Genomic DNA, 18576 nt, shown 5'->3' with positions numbered 1-18576 from the left:
GGTGTGGGGGTGGGGGAGGGGCTTCTTCCTCTCCCGTTTTAGTGAGAGCTGTTTCACCCCTTTATAGCGTGGAAATGCCCCGATTCTGCGTACCTTCAATGCTGCGCCCTGTTGTGGGGTTCCTTCGTTCCTCTGGACTCGTTTTTATTTCCTCTTGAGGAGTCCTGTATGCTTTGGTCAGGAGAGATCGAGCAGCTGCTCCTTTCACTGCCGCCATCTTAACCGGAACACTAAGTCAAATTTAAAAAAAAATCAAGCCACTCCCCAATTGACAAATGGTCAAGGGAAATGAATAGGCAGTTTTCAGATGAAGATGAAGAAACCAAAACTATCAATAATCACATAAATGAAGGAAAGAAGGAAGGAGGAAAAGAACCACTCATTAAGTGCTTACTGCATGCCAGGCACTGTGACAAGCACTTTATAAATTTCTTCTCTGATGCAGCCAGACCTCTCATCATTATCCTTACCCTACCTAAAATTTGACCAAGGAAAAGTTTTGTTCAGTTACATTTATTATAGGTCAGCAAATGAGGAACCTACTTTTAAAAAGTGAATAAACTTGAATGATTTTTCATTTAACTCTACACAGTTAAAATGAATGAAGGCATGTTATTGTTAATATGTGTCAAGGATTAAGTGCAGTCTTACAACCATTTGTGCCTATATGTAAATGATTGTTGTATGTGAACTTAAGTTAGAATTTCTAGAACTTGTTCCAAATTATCAGTATATTTCCCAAGAAATGCTACCTGATCTTGGAAAGAACATAGTGCTACAAGTATAGCCTGACCAGTGCAGGGTACAATATAATTACTAGCCTTTTATTCTGAATACTATTTTTCTATTTCTCTAGTCCAAGATTGCATTAATTTAATGTCCTGTAACACTCATGTTACTTATATTGAACTTAAAACACACTAAAATTCATAAGCCTTTTTCAGATAAATAATCATTATTAGATACACATTGACCTTTCAGTTAATTAAAGCACTTTGCACATGGACATGAGTTGCTGTTAATATTTCCTACATTTCATATACTTGGACAGTTGAATTTTTGAATTCAAATTGAGAAATCCAAGTTGAAATTTAATAGTGATGGGATATTGGGCAAATCTCTTAACCTCTTTGTGTCTCAGTAGGATGAGAGGGTTGGACGAGGTAACCCTTGGAGTCCCTTCCAATTCTAAATCTATGATCTTATGGTTCTGTTGGAATGAAACAAATATTTTTGACATTTAAGTATTATAATTTATTTTAGGATTTAAAAGATTTCAAGATATAATTCTCAAATCCAGAACACACTATTAAAACAAAGAATCACTTCTATTCATCAGATGAATGCTGGACCTGGAGCAAGAAGACCTGAGTTCATACCCTGCCACTTGCTGTGTAACGCTGGGCAAATAACATAAATTTCCCTATCTATAAAATGAAGGCAATAAAGGCATCTTCCTCTCAATTGTTAAGGGTTAAATTTTTGGGATAGGACTTTGATAAAAGTACAGAGAGCAGTTTGGTAAGCAGTACTTATTTTATTCTAAGGAGAAGTTTGGATAGGAATAGGAGGAAGGAAACTGAGATTATAGCTCGTAAATCTTATACTATGTCTAAAATCCATAACCCTATACTAAAATTTCTAAGAAACCTTAAATCTAACTGCCTTCTAGGGCAGGATCTTCATGCTTGACAAAGCAGGCCTAACTTACCTACTCTGTTTAACTAAGATTAAATTCCCTTTGTATCTACCGAAACTAATCAAACAGCATTAGTCAGCAAACAATCTCCTTCAAGTAGTTCTCCCTCTACTATAAATAGTGAAACACAGAGACACAGACACAGAATATTGCTCCCTCAAAGTCCTGATGAGAAAAGCCTCTTCGACAGCTCCTTTTCCCTCAAGGTCCTGAGGAGGAAATGATCAACTTTTAACTCAATCCTTCCTTATAAATTCTGCTCTTAAAGAGACAGAGTGAGATTAAGAAAACTTTTAACACAGAGTTATTATGAATATCAAATGAAATAAATTGTGTAAAATGCTTTGCAAACCTTAAATGCTATTTATAGCAAGAGGCACCTCAACTTTGGTCTTCAGGGCATTTTCACTGACTGTCCTGGGTGCAGGGACCTCTTGCCCTTCTCATTGTGCTCCTACCCTTCCTTCCAGGCTCAGCTAATGTACAAGGTGCCTTTCTCTGAAATTTAGTGCTTTCTTTCTGAGATGATATCTAATGTATTTGGTTTGTACATAGTTTGTAGGCATGTTGTCTCCCCCATTAGAACTACCTTCACCTTGGGACCTGAGCCTCTATGTTTTTGCCATTCTTTGTACCCCCCCACCCCCCCTTAGAATAGTGCTCCGTCCACAGAAGTCATATATATATATATATATATATATTTAAATTTTTAAATTCCAAATATTTACAAATCCAAACACAAGGATTTCCATATATAAAGAAAAAGAAGATATTACACAAATGAAATCACAGATCTCCTTTATGTTTTACTTTTCTTCATATTTACATAATAGATCCTGTCCACTAGTGCCCCTACCTCTGCCTCCCCTCCCATCATCACATAAAATGTCAGGGAGGCTAACATGTTCACATAAATTGTCTTTCCTATTTTATCTCTAGAAGTAACTGTTCAGTTTTTTCTAGTATTAGTTATGTGGCTGGTTTAACGCTTTCCGGTTTTATTCATTTCACTGTTCATTATCTCTTAAAGTTCTTTCCCCGTTTTCTTGAAATCAGTTTGTTCATCCTTTCTTAAAGTGAAGTAGTATTCCATCATAATCATCCACCACAATTTGTTTAGCCATTCCTCCATTGATGGGCATCCCCTCAGTTTGCTACTACAAATTATGATACTAATATTAAACATCAATATTAATTAGTATTATGTACCAAATTAATATATTAATAGATGCTTATTAACTTGACTTTGAGGGTCCTATTGGAATCTAAGCTCCCTGAGGGCAAGAAAACCAACCTTATCTACACTGAATCTTCTCCAGAGTTCAGCATAAAGTGATGCTAAACTGTGAGCTTCTTGCTTGGATTTTTTCTTTTGCTGGTACACAGCAGTCAATTTATCTAATGCTTCTAGACTCTTCACACAGTGGTAGTACATCTGCTTAACTGAATAAAAGTGTAAATCTCTGGAGAGGACTCCAGAAAGGCGGACTCTGGTGTTTTGAAATGGAAAATCATTTTAATTACGGCTCCCAGGAGGGAGGAGAAAGAAGCAGGTAGCTTGAGATTTAGGCCGCCTCCCTGCCCCCCAATCCCAGCTTCGGTCTCAACTCTCCAGATTCGCCCACCAATGAAATGATGCCATTTGGCGCCGCGATCTCCAGAGCCGCGGCGGGTGTAAGGGGGTGTGTGTGAGTGGGGAGTCTGGCGTCACTATAAGGTCAGCCTCAGTGGCCTCTCAGGTAGTACCTAGTTTTGGATTGGGTGAAGATCGGGGTAGGGAGTCGGCTGTAGGGTGAGGATGAATCCCCACGACCGCATCCAAGATGATCCTCTCATTCACACAACCTCCTCACCCTCCTCTTCCGCCAGCCCTGGCCCAGAGGGAACGAAGGGGCGGGCCTATCTCTCCTGGCCAATTGCCTTTCGGGGTTGTTGGTGTCTAGTCCCCCGACCTCCGGCGCAACGCCTACGCTCCGCCCCCGGATTACCCTTCTCCTACCCCTCCCCCAACGGTTAAGCTGAGTATTGAGCGCATGCGCGTGGCTTGATAGGCTTGAACCTCTGAGGAGTGGGGTCTGCGGTAGAGTAACGCGGAGCCTTCCCCCCTTAGTTGGAGCTAACGGCTGGTAGACGTCCCTGCCATGATCCGTATGTGGGAGGATGTGCCCCTCACCTTCTCTCAGATCTCCATGTTTCCCTTCTTTGATATCGCCCATTACCTGGTGTCCGTGATGTCGATGAGGGGGCAGTCCGGTGAGTCCCTTTGGCTATGGGAGCCCTGGAGTCCCGGCAGGAGGGGTTGCCTGCCAGTCCGCCCGCGATGGGGGAGACGCGGAGCTGCCCCCGCCGCCCCGCCTTAGCCCACCCGGAGACAGAGACCGATCTCCGCCTCAGTTTCCCCTTGGCGCCTCTCTTGTCTTCTCTCTTCCCTTGGCCCTTCTGCACCCGTGCTTAATACTGCCAGACTGTCAGCGCCCTGGAACTGGGGATTGCGATTTTTCGTCTTTCTTACCCCACCTCGGGGTGTGAGAATAAAATTGTAAAACCCTTTACTCACACACACACTTTTCCACCCATCCCCGTCCTCGGGGTCAAATACAGGATCTTGTCCATACATGGTGTTTAAAAGGTAAGTTCGTGAAATGGGTTGTGAGGATTACTGCCAAATGGGTTCCTTGTGTACCAGTCTGTATATAATTAACTTCAGCTGCCCAGTAAGCATGCAGTCTTGGCTCTTGCCTGTGAGGAAGGGTTTGCTGACTCTGATATACCATTTAAGACAGGTGGCTGAGTGATCTAGAGCAAGTATTTGTGGTTATAAGATTTCTGTTGCAGTCTAAGGATAAGTTTTGCATAGTGTTAAAGTCATGTTCTTGGAAAGCATTTAAGAGCCAAGGCAAAAGGCTCACAGTTGACAATTCCAAATTGTGCGCAAGATTTTTTTTCCATTAAAAAAAGGCATCTCTTGAAATATTATTGAAATTATGAGACACTGCAACCCTGAATATACTGTCAGTATTTAAAGTAATGGTCTGAAAGTAAAAGTTGGAGTTAAAGAGTTTGAGAATCCCTGGATTGCTAACTGACTTGGGTACCCATCCACCACAGTGCCTTTTGCAACATTTTCATCATTTTTTCAAACTTCCCTTGGCTTCTTTTTCTTTCACTCTCTCAGCTGGGAATTTTCCCTTATATTTCAGCCGGGTCAGCCAGTAAACATTTAAGAGCATACTATAGGAATAGCACTATATTGATAGAAACAAAGACAGCCCCTGCCTTCCAGGGGTTTATATTCTGATGAGGGAAGACAATGCACCAAAGGAAGCTGAAAAGGGATTGAAGAGTGATGGAGAGGTAGATAAGTCCCAAAGCAGTGGAGCTCTTGGAAATTGGGAGAAAACTGCCCAGCCCCTTCTTTCAATAGAGGCCCTGGAGCCTGGACCTACCCTTTAGGCAGAGGAGCAGAGGGTACTAATGAGATGTGAGGAATAGGCAAATTCAATCTTGCAACATAATGAGATTTCCTAGAGATGCTAGAGAGAGTACCTGCAGCCTAGGGATAGATATTAAAGATATATTTATGTTATTTGTGAAGAAGCCAGGAGGCTGATATCACTGGATTGAAGAATATATAGAAGAGTGAGGTGTAAGAAGACTGAAAAGGTAGGACTCGGTTATGAAGGGCTTTGAATGCAAACAGGATTTTGTTTTTACTACTAGAAGCAATGGGAAGCCACTAGAATTTATAGTGTGTGTCATGTGTGCGAGTATGACAGACATGATCAGATGAGTTTTAGGATAATCATTTTAGTGGTTGAATGGAGAATGGATTGAAGTAGAGGAAGACTTAAGATAGGCAGATCTGTTCAGTTATTTTTCAGCCATGTCTGACTGATCATGATCCCATGTGGAGTTTTCTTGGCAGATATCCTGCTTTGGTTTGGCATTTCCTTCTGTTCATTGAGGAAACTGAGACAAACAGGGTTAAGTGACTAGCCCAGAGTCAGAAAGCTAAAAAGTATCTGAGGCCAGATTTGAACAGGTCTGAACATCATTTCCCTATCCAGTCTACTGCAGTGAGTCTTTTTTTACCTCCAAGATCAACAATAAAAACATCCTTTGGTTTTTTAGGATCATAATCCGGCCCCTTCCTACCTTTCCAGTCTTCTTGAAACTGTGACCAGTAACATTGGTCTCTTTGCTGTCCTCAAACATCATCTAAACACCTCTGTCATCTGACTGGGCATTTTTACTGGCTGTGGCTCATGCCTGGAATTCTTTCTTTCCTCATTTCTACTTCCTTGGCTTACTTCAAATCTCAGCGAAATTTCCTTTCCCAGGCCGAACTTCCCTATTACTGTTGAGGGCAATGTAGTTCTAGGCCTGCAATCACTACCTATGAGTTATCCTTGACCTTTCACCTCCCCATATTCAATCTCTTCCTAAAGCCTGGTGATTTCCCTTTGCAACTTCTTTCAAATATGCCCCCTTCTCTCCTCTGATGCTGTCATTACTCTAGTGCAGGCCCTTGTCATCTTGCACCTGGGCTATTGCAATAACTGCTGGTAGATCTGCCTACCTCAAGTATTTTCCCACTCCAGTTCATCTTCTATTCAGCAACCAAAGTGATTTCCTAAAGCACATGTGCTTCCTATTGCTTCCAGGATTGAATAAAAAAATCTTTGTTCTACATTCAATGCCTTTCATAACCAGATTCTTCCTACTTTCTAGTCTTAATATGCTTTACCTCCTGGACACATGTTTCTATCCAGTGTCAGAGGCCTCCTGACTGTTCCATGAATAAAACACTCTTTTGACTTTGGGTATTTTCTCTGGCGATTATTTTTGGAATGCTCTCCCTCCTCTTTTCCTCCTGGCTTCCATGACTTCCTTTAAATCAGCCAAAATTCCATCTTCTACAGGAGGCTTTTCCCAAACCTTCTTAATAATAGTATTTTCCCTCTTTTAACCATTTCCTATTTCTTCTGTATATTACTTTTTAATATATATTTCTTTGTTATCTTCCCCATAAGATTATTAGCAGAGTGCCTGGCACATAGTAGGAGCTTAACATTTACTGACTGATACATACATAACACTTACACATATCTTATTTGTGCATGGTTATCTGAATGCTTCCCTCCCTATTAATGTGTGAATTCCTTGCTTATCTTTGTATCCTTAGCACTTAACCACAGTTCTTGGCACATAGTAGGTGCTTAATAAACACTTGTTGACTGTGTGTGTATGTGTTTTGGAAGATGAAATTCCAAATATTTGTATCACATTTTGTATTTTTTGTATAGTTATCATATTTTATAGTTATTTTAAATGGAATTTATCTTTTCTTTTTGGGTTTTGATGGTAACATAGAGAAAAAGTTGAAGCCTTATGTGAATTTATTTTGTGTCTTGATATTTTACTGAAGTTATGGTTTTAAGTTTTTTAGTTCAATCTTTTCAGGCTCTCCAAATAGACTGTCATCTTCAAAATTGATGTTTATTTCTTCAAGTATTCTGTTTTTTCTTTTTCATATTACTTTAGCTAGCACCTGTAGCTATATATCAAATTATAGCATGATAAAGGATTTTCTTGCTTTCTCTTTGATCTTGGAGTTAGGAAGCCCAGAATTAAAAATGTAGCCTCAATCATCACTTATGTGACTGTGCAAATCACTTAATCTCTGACCCAATTACCTCATCTATAGGATTGAAATAATAATAATAGTACCTACTTTCCAAGGTTATTAGACACTTAGTACCTGTTTGCTGTTATTATGTCTTGAGATAATATTTACCAAGTACTTTGCAAACTTTAAAATATTATGGAAATGCTAGCTATTATTATTGCTCCTGATGTTATTTTATTGGGAAGACTTCTAATTTGCCTCCATGAATCTATAATGTTAATGCTTGGTTTTAGTTTATATATATACTATTTATCATATTAAGGAAAAGCCTACTTATTCCTGTGCTTCTTAGTATTTTTAACAGGAATGAGTGTTTTGTCAAAAGTCTTTTGTTATCTATTTATCAGTATAATAATGCCATTTTATTGTTTTTGTTATTACCATGGCTTATTGTGGTTATAGTTTATCTAATATTGAAATAACCTTGCATTCTTGGTATCAACCCAACTTGATCATAGCGTGTAATAATTTTGATATGTTGTAGCCTTGTTGATAATTTTTTTCATTGCTATTCGGAGTTTTAAAAATTTCTTGCTTTCCTAGTTTTCTAAAAGATGCATTCCCAATTCATTGCCTTATTCTGTCACTCTTTTAAGAATTGATAAAAATGAAGTGATAGTATGGGTAATGGTCTGAGAAAATTTTGAGGAATATTTGAATGAGAGGTTTCAGTGAGAACGAAGGATGATGGAGATAATTCAATTCAGAGAGAATTTATTCAGGAAGTCTATTATGTGTCAGGCACTGTGCTCAGCACTTAAAATGCAAAAATGACAGGCCTTGACCTCAAAAGGCTTACCTTTAAACAGGGAGAACCATGGGTGATATACCTAAATAAGTACACTATAAGGCATAATGGTTGAGTTAAAGGAAAGATTCAAAATGCATCAGGTAAATTCAAGGGGTTTGAGGAATCACTTTCAACTTTAGTGATTTGGAAAGGTAGAGTTAGGTCTTAGAGTAGTGGTGGTGAACCTTTTAGAGACCATGTGCCATGCCCCAGACTCTGTGCCTGAGACTCTTGAGTGCCCTCACTCTCCCTCCCTGTATTTGGGGGCGATGCTGGGGTCCCAGTCTGCTTGTGGGAACCCTGAGCCGAGTGAGGGGCTGCTGCCGAGTTTTGCTCAGCTGGAGAAGACTAGTAGGATTGGGAAGGTGGGAGAAGGCTGGGGGGATTGCAGCTTCTTATTGTGGGGTGCATGTCCTTGTCAAGAGAGCCCCAGGCAGCCTTTGCTCAGTCCTGTGGCAGAGATGCAACCTCAGTACCTTTTAGGCTGCTTATATTTGCATAACAATGATGCATCCATCATGTGACCACCTACTGGGAGTGGGGCTGCCTATTGGGCTGCTGACCCAAGTTGGGTGAGAGAAGGGTGGAGAGAACACAGTGAGCCTTTGGGGGTTGGGGTCACTCCCCAGACTGGCAACTAGTGGGGAAGGAAGGGAGGAAAGTGGAGATCTTTTAGGGGGTAGGGCTGGGCTGGTGGCAGGGGAGGAGACCCTCTGCTCCCTTGTATTCCCTAGTCCCAGACAGGGGAGGGAGTAAGGGTAGAGGGTGGGGAGGCATGATGGAGATGGGGAGGGAGCAGCTCTGCCAGAGTCCCTCTGCCTTTCTAGTAACCAACTCTGCCAGGGATGGGGCACATGCCCGCAGAGATGTCTCTGTGTGCTGTCTTTGTCATGTATACCGTAGGTTTACCATCATGGCCATAGAGGGTCTATTGCCTGACTAGTTGCTTTCTAATTATTGCCCCTGTTTTCCTTTTCCCATTATCATAGATGGGAATCCAATATCAACATTTATATTTAGGATTGAATAATTATAATGTGAATGAGTTTCATTCATGGCATTATTCCACATTTACTTTATTTTTGTTAGTATGTTTTCATGCCATTATTCCCCCTTTCTGACATACTGAAAACCCTATGCCTTCTGCATGATTGCTATAAATTAATGACATTTTTTAATAACAAATTGTTGTCTTTAATGGGTATCATCTTTATTAATGGAAGAATTACTGTAATTGGAATGCTGAAATTCATTCTCAAAGTATTGGGATGAAAGGTTTATTGAAATCCTGGTCAGTCAATCGGCTAGTATTCATTAAGAGCCCACTATGTTCTAGGAGCTGGGTATACAGATACAATAAATAAAACAGTCATTACTTGCAAATAACTTAAATTCTAACAGGGAGATGACAAACACCTGATTTAGAAAATATTTAGATCTTACTGAAAGTATTTCCTGGACCAAACAGCAGTTTTCAGTTTTCATTTCTTCCTTAGTATGGGAAAATGAATTATTTATTTGGAGAAATTTTAGTTCTTACAATGTTGGGGAATAAATTCCAACAGTGGTTTAAGAGGTACATATAATTTTGATACTCCAGCTTCTTCTTGTTTTAGAATACACATTTCTGTTTTTGTCAGTGATGTTAGTGATGGAGATAGAATGACCATTGTTAGCTTAGTACAAATGCTTCACCTCTAGATGCTGGAAGCCAGCCAGCAGTTTCCAGTTATCTTGAGAGGTATAATGGTTTAGCTAAGAGGGAGGAAGAGTCAGAGACACAGTGGATTTACGGAACCTGCTCTCTGCTACTTCCTGTAGAATCTTTTTCTCTCACAGTCACACAAATGCTGGGAAAATTTACATTTCAAAATCAAAACAGAGAAGAACCCAATGTTACAGTAAATTGGTAAGCAAAAGTTCAATTTCTCATATCAATTATATTTTAGTCTAAACAACTTTCAAGGCTACCAAGACCTTAGGTTATCCAATTATTATTTTGATAACAGACCATCAACATATTTCAAAAGTGTATTAGAGTGTGAGAACTCTCAAATTTGGGGGGATAAGTCTAATGTGGGAAAGTAGTAAAGTGTGAGAATATTTTGGTTTATTCATACTGTGTTCTTCAAGCTCTTGGGAGAGAGAGATTGAAGTAGCTCCTCCTATTTCACTGAGGGTATAGCTATTAACTCATTAAATGCTGGTTTATTATAGAATATTAAAGGGAAATCTATAAGAGAGTTCTGTAAATGGATTTCTATAAAGAAATTTTATATCTATACTACAAAACTTGAGGGTATCCTAAAAATATAGATTATAGTAATTTTAATAATAAAAAATGTTGGTCAGAAGAGTCACACAAAGGGATCTGATTGGGCTATTCATTCATTCTGTGGCTGATTTTCAGATCACAGAGGTCAATTCAGGGTTTTGCCATCTGCACTGACTTTGATGGAGCCCTGATAAGACCGTATTTCTCTGAGAGGCTCCTGGCATCTAGAGAGCATGGAAAATAATAAATTGAAATGACACTTTGAAAGTATCAATACAATATACAATGACAACATGGAATATTTTTCTAGGGAAAGTTAGATTCTTTTACTTAGCCAAAACTAAACTTGTTTAAAAGTCATGTTAGTGACATCACAAGGATTGCTTTGTCACATAAGGTTGCTTACAGAATTGCTAAGTGAAAAAACCTTATTAATAAAAGAAATTCTGGAACTATCTCTAGCTGTTGACATGGTTAAAAGAACACTTGGCATTGGTTTGACTTGTAGATAAGTAGGAATGAGAATTCAGGCAAGTCACTTAACTTGTCACTACTGAAGTGGAAAAAGCAACTGACGTAGTCAAAGATACTCATTTGTTGATGTAGATATGATTTGTTGTTGAAATTGTTGCTGGAGATATGGGTAAGCCTACTAATGGCATTGCCACATCAGAAGAAAGTTTTAGAATAAGTGACAAATTTAAAAATTGACACAAATTACATTAGACTCTGCACTAGTAAGGATTACTTGATGTCAGAATGAAATATAGATCTACAAACACAAGTAAAAATTATGACATGCTTCACAATTACTTTTTTTAGGTGAATATGAAAAAGGAACTATATACAGTTTTTTGAAATTATTACAAAAGTAAACCTACTAAAAAGCTCTTTAAGAGAAAAGGTCTTTGCAGAATTATATAAACATAGAACATGACATTGCTTAACATTGATTTTGACTTGTGCTAAAGTCTTCCTGTCTGTGTAATAAATTGCTTAGTCTTTCAGAGTCTTTATTTCCTCATCTATACAATTTTGGGGTTGGAATAACTGTGATCTTTAAGTATTCTCTGGCCCTAAATCTATGATGCTACTTTAAAGTGTATTTGATCTAAAAGAAGAAGTTGACATCATCCATAGAGATGATTAAGATGAAAAAAAAATTCAAATTTTTCTTGTGAAGCTTGCACATGCATTAGATATGTTTAAAAAAAATTAAGCACTCTAAATCAGTGAAAGATTTTCTGATTCATACTCTGATTCAGAAACATAAAAGGTACTGGATTTACAGAAAAATTAAAGCTATTTTCATATAAAAATTATTTGTGACTATGAAAGACTACCCTAAAATATAAGAAAGTAAAGACCTGTATATAATCAGTTCACCACTCTTCAGAAATATTTACTATTTTATTTTAAAGACCAAGATATTTGTAATTTTGAATCTTATCAGTAAACCATTTGCCTTAGTTGTACTTGGTACATTTGATCTGACTGTTCCAACAGCAATGATTCATAGATTTTTTTTGTCTGATTTATTATATAATTTGATGCAAATCTAATTAACAGAGCACTGGCTTTTAGGTCCCAGTTTTCACATTTGCTTCTTGTGTGACCTTGGGCAAATAACCTCTTTGAGCTTCAGTTTCCTTATCTGTAGAATGAGGATGTAGGACTCTATAGCTTGTAAGATTCCTTTACAACCCAATATCTATCATCTCAGCATTTTATTGGTGTAAAACATGGCAATCTGCTATAAAGAACCAAATACCGATCTCAGTGGCTAAAAAAGAATTATGAGTAGAAATATCACCAACCAAGCTCACTTATCACAATAATATTATAATTATGATTATTATTTTATATTATAACCACAAAAACTGTGAAGGGTGTAATCAGTACATATCTATCTATATGTTGCATTGCTTTTCTCATACATTTAAGTACTTGATTTTATTTTGATAAAATATGAGCTAAGACAATTATTGAATAGATTGTTTTGTGAAAAGTAGGGAGAGGCACAATATAATTTAATGTCTTTTTTTTTTTTTTAACCCTTGTACTTCGGTGTATTGTCTCATAGGTGGAAGATTGGTAAGGGTGGGCAATGGGGGTCAAGTGATTTGCCCAGGGTCACACAGCTGGGAAGTGGCTGAGACGGGGTTTGAACCTAGGACCTCCTGTCTCTAGGCCTGACTCTCACTCCACTGAGCTACCCAGCTGCCCCTATAATTTAATGTCTAAAAAAAGATGGAGTGCCACACAAAATTTAGAAAACATTATGGTAAGAGATGTACATGAACTGATCTTTGAAAGAAGCTAGGAAATCTAAGAGTTGGAGATAAGGAGAGAATGCATTCTGGGTATGCCTTACAAAGGCACAGTGGCAAAATATGGAATGCCATTTATGGGGAACAGCAAGCAAGTAGACCATTTAAACTTTGAAGTAGAATGTTGTAAAGAGGACGAAATGCAGGAAGCTTGGAAAAAAAGATTAGATCTGAAAATTCCAATTTGAGGGATTTGTATATTATACTAAAAATAATAGGCAATTACTAGATGGTTCTTAAGTAGAAGACAAGGACCGTGGTCTGACTTATTTTTAAGGAAGATTATTTTGGTGTTCCCTGGAGGAGGAGAGAGTAGAGTTAGCATGTTGTATGTAAGGGAGAGGTTCTCTTTATCCACTTATTAATTATGAATCTGCAAAGATACAAGTTATATTTTGTTTTGGTCTAGAACTATGATATCATTAATGATATGAGTTCTCTACAAGGTAGCTCTCTGTAGTAATAAATAGCAGCAAATATTTTGCAGTTGATAGTGTTTTTGAGGTACTCATAACAAAGGTTGAGTGACTTATCCATTGTCTTATAATTAGACTGTGTCAGTGGAATTACTCCATGTTTCCAATTATAATCTAATTTTTGTTTTAGAAAACCTATTTATAGAATTTTTAGTTTTATTTCTTATTAAATACATTTTTATTGATCTTTTGTTTTTTACATGACTAAAATTTCACCCATTACTCTACAATATTTTAAGAAAAGCAGTGAAAAAAAATCAGCAAAACTGATAAATATCACAAAAAGTCTGAAAATATGTACAGTGTACTACCCACCTTTACAAAGGAGAGGAATGAGTATGTCTTTTCATATCTCATCTTTTGAGTCATGATTATTTAAGTTTTGTAATTTTGAAACATTCAATTTGTATTGTTTTGTGGTTGTTCTCTTCATTTATATAGTATTAGAGTCATTTTATGTATTATATTTTGGCTCTGCTTAATCCATTCTGCATAAGATTGTGTAAATTTCACCATGCTTCTTTGTCTATATCATGCTTGTCATTTCTTATAGCACAACAATATTCCCACCAGAGATGCTAGTCTTCTAAATGCGCCATACTTGATTGGTTGAATATTATGTGTGTGCTTGAGTATAAGTTTATTATTGTAATTTTAGACTGTCTGGACTTGATTACACAATTCAAATGTTCATGGAGGAAAGGGGGATGTTTGTTTTTTTTTTTAAAGAAAGCTGTTATATTTTGTGTATGAGTATGGTAATGTATTTTTTTTAAACCCTTACCTTCCATCTTGGAGTCAATACTGTGTATTGGCTCCAAGGCAGAAGAGTGGTAAGGGTAGGCAATGGGGGTCAAGTGACTTGCCCAGGGTCACACAGCTGGGAAGTATCTGAGACCAGATTTGAACCCAGGACCTCCCATCTCTAGGCCTGGCTCTCAATCCACTGAGTTACCCAGTTGCCCCCATGGTAATGTATTTTTAAGCAATCAGGTATACTTATTTGTTGCATTCTGAGGTGGTTTATGTGAACCTAATAAAAGTATTGTTTTTGAATGAATACATACATTGTGAAAAGTAATGGACTTGTGTTGGTGAGTAGCATGTGTACAAATAGTAATAATAGTTAACAGTATTTTTTAGCACTTTAAACTTTCCCAAACACTTTACATATGTTAACTTGTTTGATCAGGAATTAGATTTTATGGAATTTAAATTGAACTGACTTTAATCCTTGCTTTTAGGTAAAATGACCATATATCAGATTACATTGTAGGGGGATTTATTCCAGTAAGAGTTAGGCTAGATGACTTCTGTGATTCCTTATGTATTTAAGATTACTTAGTCAGGGATGGAACTTGGAAGGCTATTGTATTTGGTGTCGAATGATGCAAAAAGGAAGAAATGTATACAACATTTTTCTCTTTTCAAAATATTATTGCTCTCTTATGTTTTCATGTCACCTTCATTTCCAAATATATCTCTGTTCTAACTCTAGTTATCACTAGTCCTATAGTATCTATAGTTTTTCACATCCTTAGTCCCCTCTACCTCTTCAAAGGTAGGAGGAAGGTATGTTCTTATATTTCTTCTGAGGGGACGAAGTTTGGTCTTAAATAATGTTCATTTTCTTTTCTTTCTCTCTTTTTTTGGTTCCTTCCATTTACATCGTTATGGTTTTTGTGTTTATGGTTTTTCTAGCTTTGTTTACTTCACTTTAATCAATTCTTAATAATTTTTTCATGTTTCTTTGTATTTTTATAGTCATTTCTTATGCAGCAATACTATTCCTTTACATTTATGTACCATAACTGTATTTAGTCTCCCCAGTTTATGGCTGTCAACATTGTTTTTTATTTCTTTGCTATGATAAAAAATGTTGCTATACATATTTTGCTGTGTATTAGGCCTTTTTTATCTTTGACCTTCTTGGTGCATATGCCACACTGAAATCTCTAGATTAAAGGCGAGGGCTGTTGTAGTCACTTTCTTAGTGCAATTCCAATTTGCTTTCCAGACTCTTCGGACCAATTCACAGCACTAGCAACAGTGTGTTTGGTTTTTAAAAAATTCCACCACCTCATTTTCCATTTTTTTGCCTCCACAAAGAGTGCAGCTATGAATATTTTTGTACAACCGTTTTAAATTATAACTTTGGGTACAAAGTCAGTAGTGGTATTGCTGGATCAAAGGGTATGTGCATTCTTTTAAAACCCTTTGGGCATAATTCCAAATTGCTTTCCAGAATGGTTGGATTCACAACTCTACCAGCAATGCATCAATGTCCTAATTTTGTTAAATCCCCTCCAACATTTATTATTTTCCTTTACTGTCATTTTGGCCAATCTGCTAGGTGTGAGGTGGCACCTCAGAGTTGTTTTGATTTGCATTTCTCTAATTAGGAGGGATTTAGAACACTTTTTCATGTGATTATTGATAGTTTTGATTTCTTCATCTGAAAATTGCCTATTCATGTCCCTTGACCATTTTTCAATTGGGGAATGGCTATTTCTTGTACATTTGACTTAGTTCCTTATAAATTTGAGAAATTAGACCTTTGTCAGAGGTTTTTGTTATAAAATTTTTTCCCAGTTTGTTTCTAGCACCTCCCTTCTTATTCCCCTCCTACTTCTCTTTAGGGTCTTTTAATCACCTCCCCAACTTTTCTGTCCCTTATATTACTCTCTTCCCTATCTTATTCCTCTTCTACTTGTCCATAGGGTAAGATAGGATTCTCTACTCCAGTAAATCTGGCTATTCTTCCCTCTTTTAATGGATTCCACTGAGAGTAAGGTTTAAATATTACCTGTCACCATCCTCATCTTCCCCTTCTTATAGTATTCTCTCCTCTTCCCCTCCCTTGTGCTCTTTATGTGGTATAATTTACCCCATTTTACCTTTTTGCATTTCTCTTAGGACCATCCTCTTTTTTTCCCTTACATTTTTTTACATATCATCCTAAACAGCGTAATACCACACCCTCTGCCTTATGTATATTTTTTCTATATACTATAATAATGAAAACAATTTGTAAGATTTACAAATATCATTTTTTCCATAAAGGAACGTAATCAGTTTGACCCTGTTGAAGCCCTTAATTTTTTTTCTCTTTCTTATTTACCTTTTTATGGTTCTCTTGAATTTTGTATTTGGACATCAAAATTCTTGTTTAATTTTTGGTCTTAAATGCACATACTTTCCCCTGAAAGTATATAGTCAGTTTTGATTGGTAGGTGATGTCTTGAACTCCTTTTTGAGTTCCTTCATTTTTTTTTTGGAGAGTTTGCATGTGTTTGCTTGTTTTTTACCCTCTCCTGTTGCTTCTGTTTTTTTGCTCTTTTTCACTTTAGAAATTTTCCTGGGCCAAGAGCTTTCTTTGCTGCTGTTTACTCCTTTTCCTGCTTGAGGACTGAAAGCCCTGCATGTTGTTGGTCATTTCCATTTTAGCTTCAGTCTCATAGGGCTTTGCCTTGGGGCTGTCTTCCCTTCCCTGTCAGAGACCAGGGGGAGCCCAATACTATAGAGCTCTGACCCTCACCTCTAGGGCCTAGGATTTTCAGGGGTAGGTCTGCAGTGTTTTTTTTTTTTTGTTGGGTTAGTACACTTCCACAATGTTTTACCCTGAGACTTATCTTCACTGATGAGCCCCTTTGTTCATACTGCTTTGACTTCTGTTCTTTTGAGACACTTTTTAAAGATTGGTTTGGAAGGATATTCAGAGCTTCTTTAGGATTTATCCTTTACTACTCTGCCATCTTGGCACCTCCCAGAGTTTTTGAATAACTCCTACAATATCCATCCTTTGCCATCCTTGCTGTTTGACTGAGTTTGAGGTGAAACTTTGAATTGTTTTTGATTTTTATTTCTCTTATTGATGACCTGTGTAACAATAATAAAGAGAGCCTTGCCAAATCTGTAATAATAAATGAGAGCCAAGTAACCAATGTTATGATAGAGGGGAGAAAGAGAGAGAGTCTATGAGGAGACTCTTTTAGCTCTCCCCTAGTGCCCAATATGCACTGCCAAGACTTTGAGGGGGTGTCACCCTGAAACTGGGTGACCTGGAAGGTCTTGCCGCCCCACAGGAGTTGGCTTTCCTATAAGATGAGGTATGGGGTGCCCCAATCCAATTCTGAATGAGGGCCGCGTTCACACAAGCTTCCCCCAAGGTCAGTCAACTTCACAGTAAGCGGGTGATCTGACTTCAAGATGGAGGCAGCCAGACCAAGCTGTGGTTCCTTCCTCCCCTGTTGTTTCTTAGGCACTCTGGAATGCTATCTAATTAATGAATGACTTTTATTCTTTGCAGTTCAGGGATTGGGGAAAGGGGTAAAGGGCAGAGGGATTTGGGTTGCCCTCTTCTCTATTTCTATGGGGTTTATCACTCAGGAGGGAACCTTTGGGGTTCCCACTCCCAAGCATCTTCTCTCACCTCTTCTCCTTCAGATTCTATTTCTATTTTCTATTTCTATCCTTTTCTATAATTGTAAGTTAGACCAGAAAGGTTCTCTCAGCAAGGTTAGGTAATGGGAGAAGGAGCCTAAGAGATCGCTCCCAAAATGGAGTCCTAAAACTCATCTTACCTGATTATTGATTATATTGGGTGAGAAGTGATGGGATCTTTGACCAGGGAATCAGGGTTTCAATGTCCAAAGAAAGATCCTCAGGAAGCCCACAGGACTGGATTCGAGCTGAGATGTTCTCCTCCCTCTCTCAGTCCTCCACCAGAAGTCCTCCCCTTCCCTTTCCTCCTCTGGAGAATTACCCAGAATTCCTCTGGTCTCTCAACTGTCACCAACCATCAGTCACTCCTTCTCTGGCTCCTCTTGTCCCATCCCCCTTGCACAAATTCCATCCTTACACCTGGAACAATCTCTAACATGATATAATTCATAGTTTGTAATTCTTCCTTTGAGAACTGTTTTTTCATATCTGTTCATCCTTATCTGTCACCAAATATGTAAAAGTATATTTAATTTGTAAGTTCTCTTGAGCCCCTTATAGAATTTCTCTGTCTTTATTGCAACATATGATGATACATAGTTTGCAGTTATTTTCATTATTTTGGCAAATACTTATGATGAGTAGTGTAATATAAGATCACCAAATGTCTTATGAAATAATATTTTATTGGAGGAATTTTATATACACATGTAAATATGTGTATAAAATATATATATATATAATTAACATAAGCTGGTTAAATATGTCTGTAAAGAAAGAGAGTAGCTACTTTTAGGGGACTGGGATTCTTTTATTTGCTTTTCCAAGAACACTGTGAGTACCCTTACATTTTGCTGTTTTAGGTTTCTTCAAC

At 37.7% G+C, this 18576-nt stretch overlaps 1 protein-coding gene across 1 annotated transcript in view; it reads left to right on the top strand.

The window, feature by feature from the left end:
- Positions 1-3784: 3784 nt before the first annotated feature.
- The window catches only part of TMEM38B (transmembrane protein 38B), a 46814-nt gene continuing 32022 nt past the window's right edge, over positions 3785-18576 (top strand). Inside the window, exon 1 of the mRNA XM_044657017.1 lies at positions 3785-3952. Coding sequence (XP_044512952.1) covers positions 3841-3952 — 112 coding nt within the window. The 5' untranslated portion in view covers positions 3785-3840. The remainder of the gene's footprint in view (positions 3953-18576) is intronic.

Source organism: Gracilinanus agilis, chromosome 1, assembly GCF_016433145.1.
Source record: "Gracilinanus agilis isolate LMUSP501 chromosome 1, AgileGrace, whole genome shotgun sequence".
NCBI lineage: Eukaryota > Metazoa > Chordata > Mammalia > Didelphimorphia > Didelphidae > Gracilinanus > Gracilinanus agilis.
This window is presented reverse-complemented; position numbering and strand designations above follow the sequence as displayed.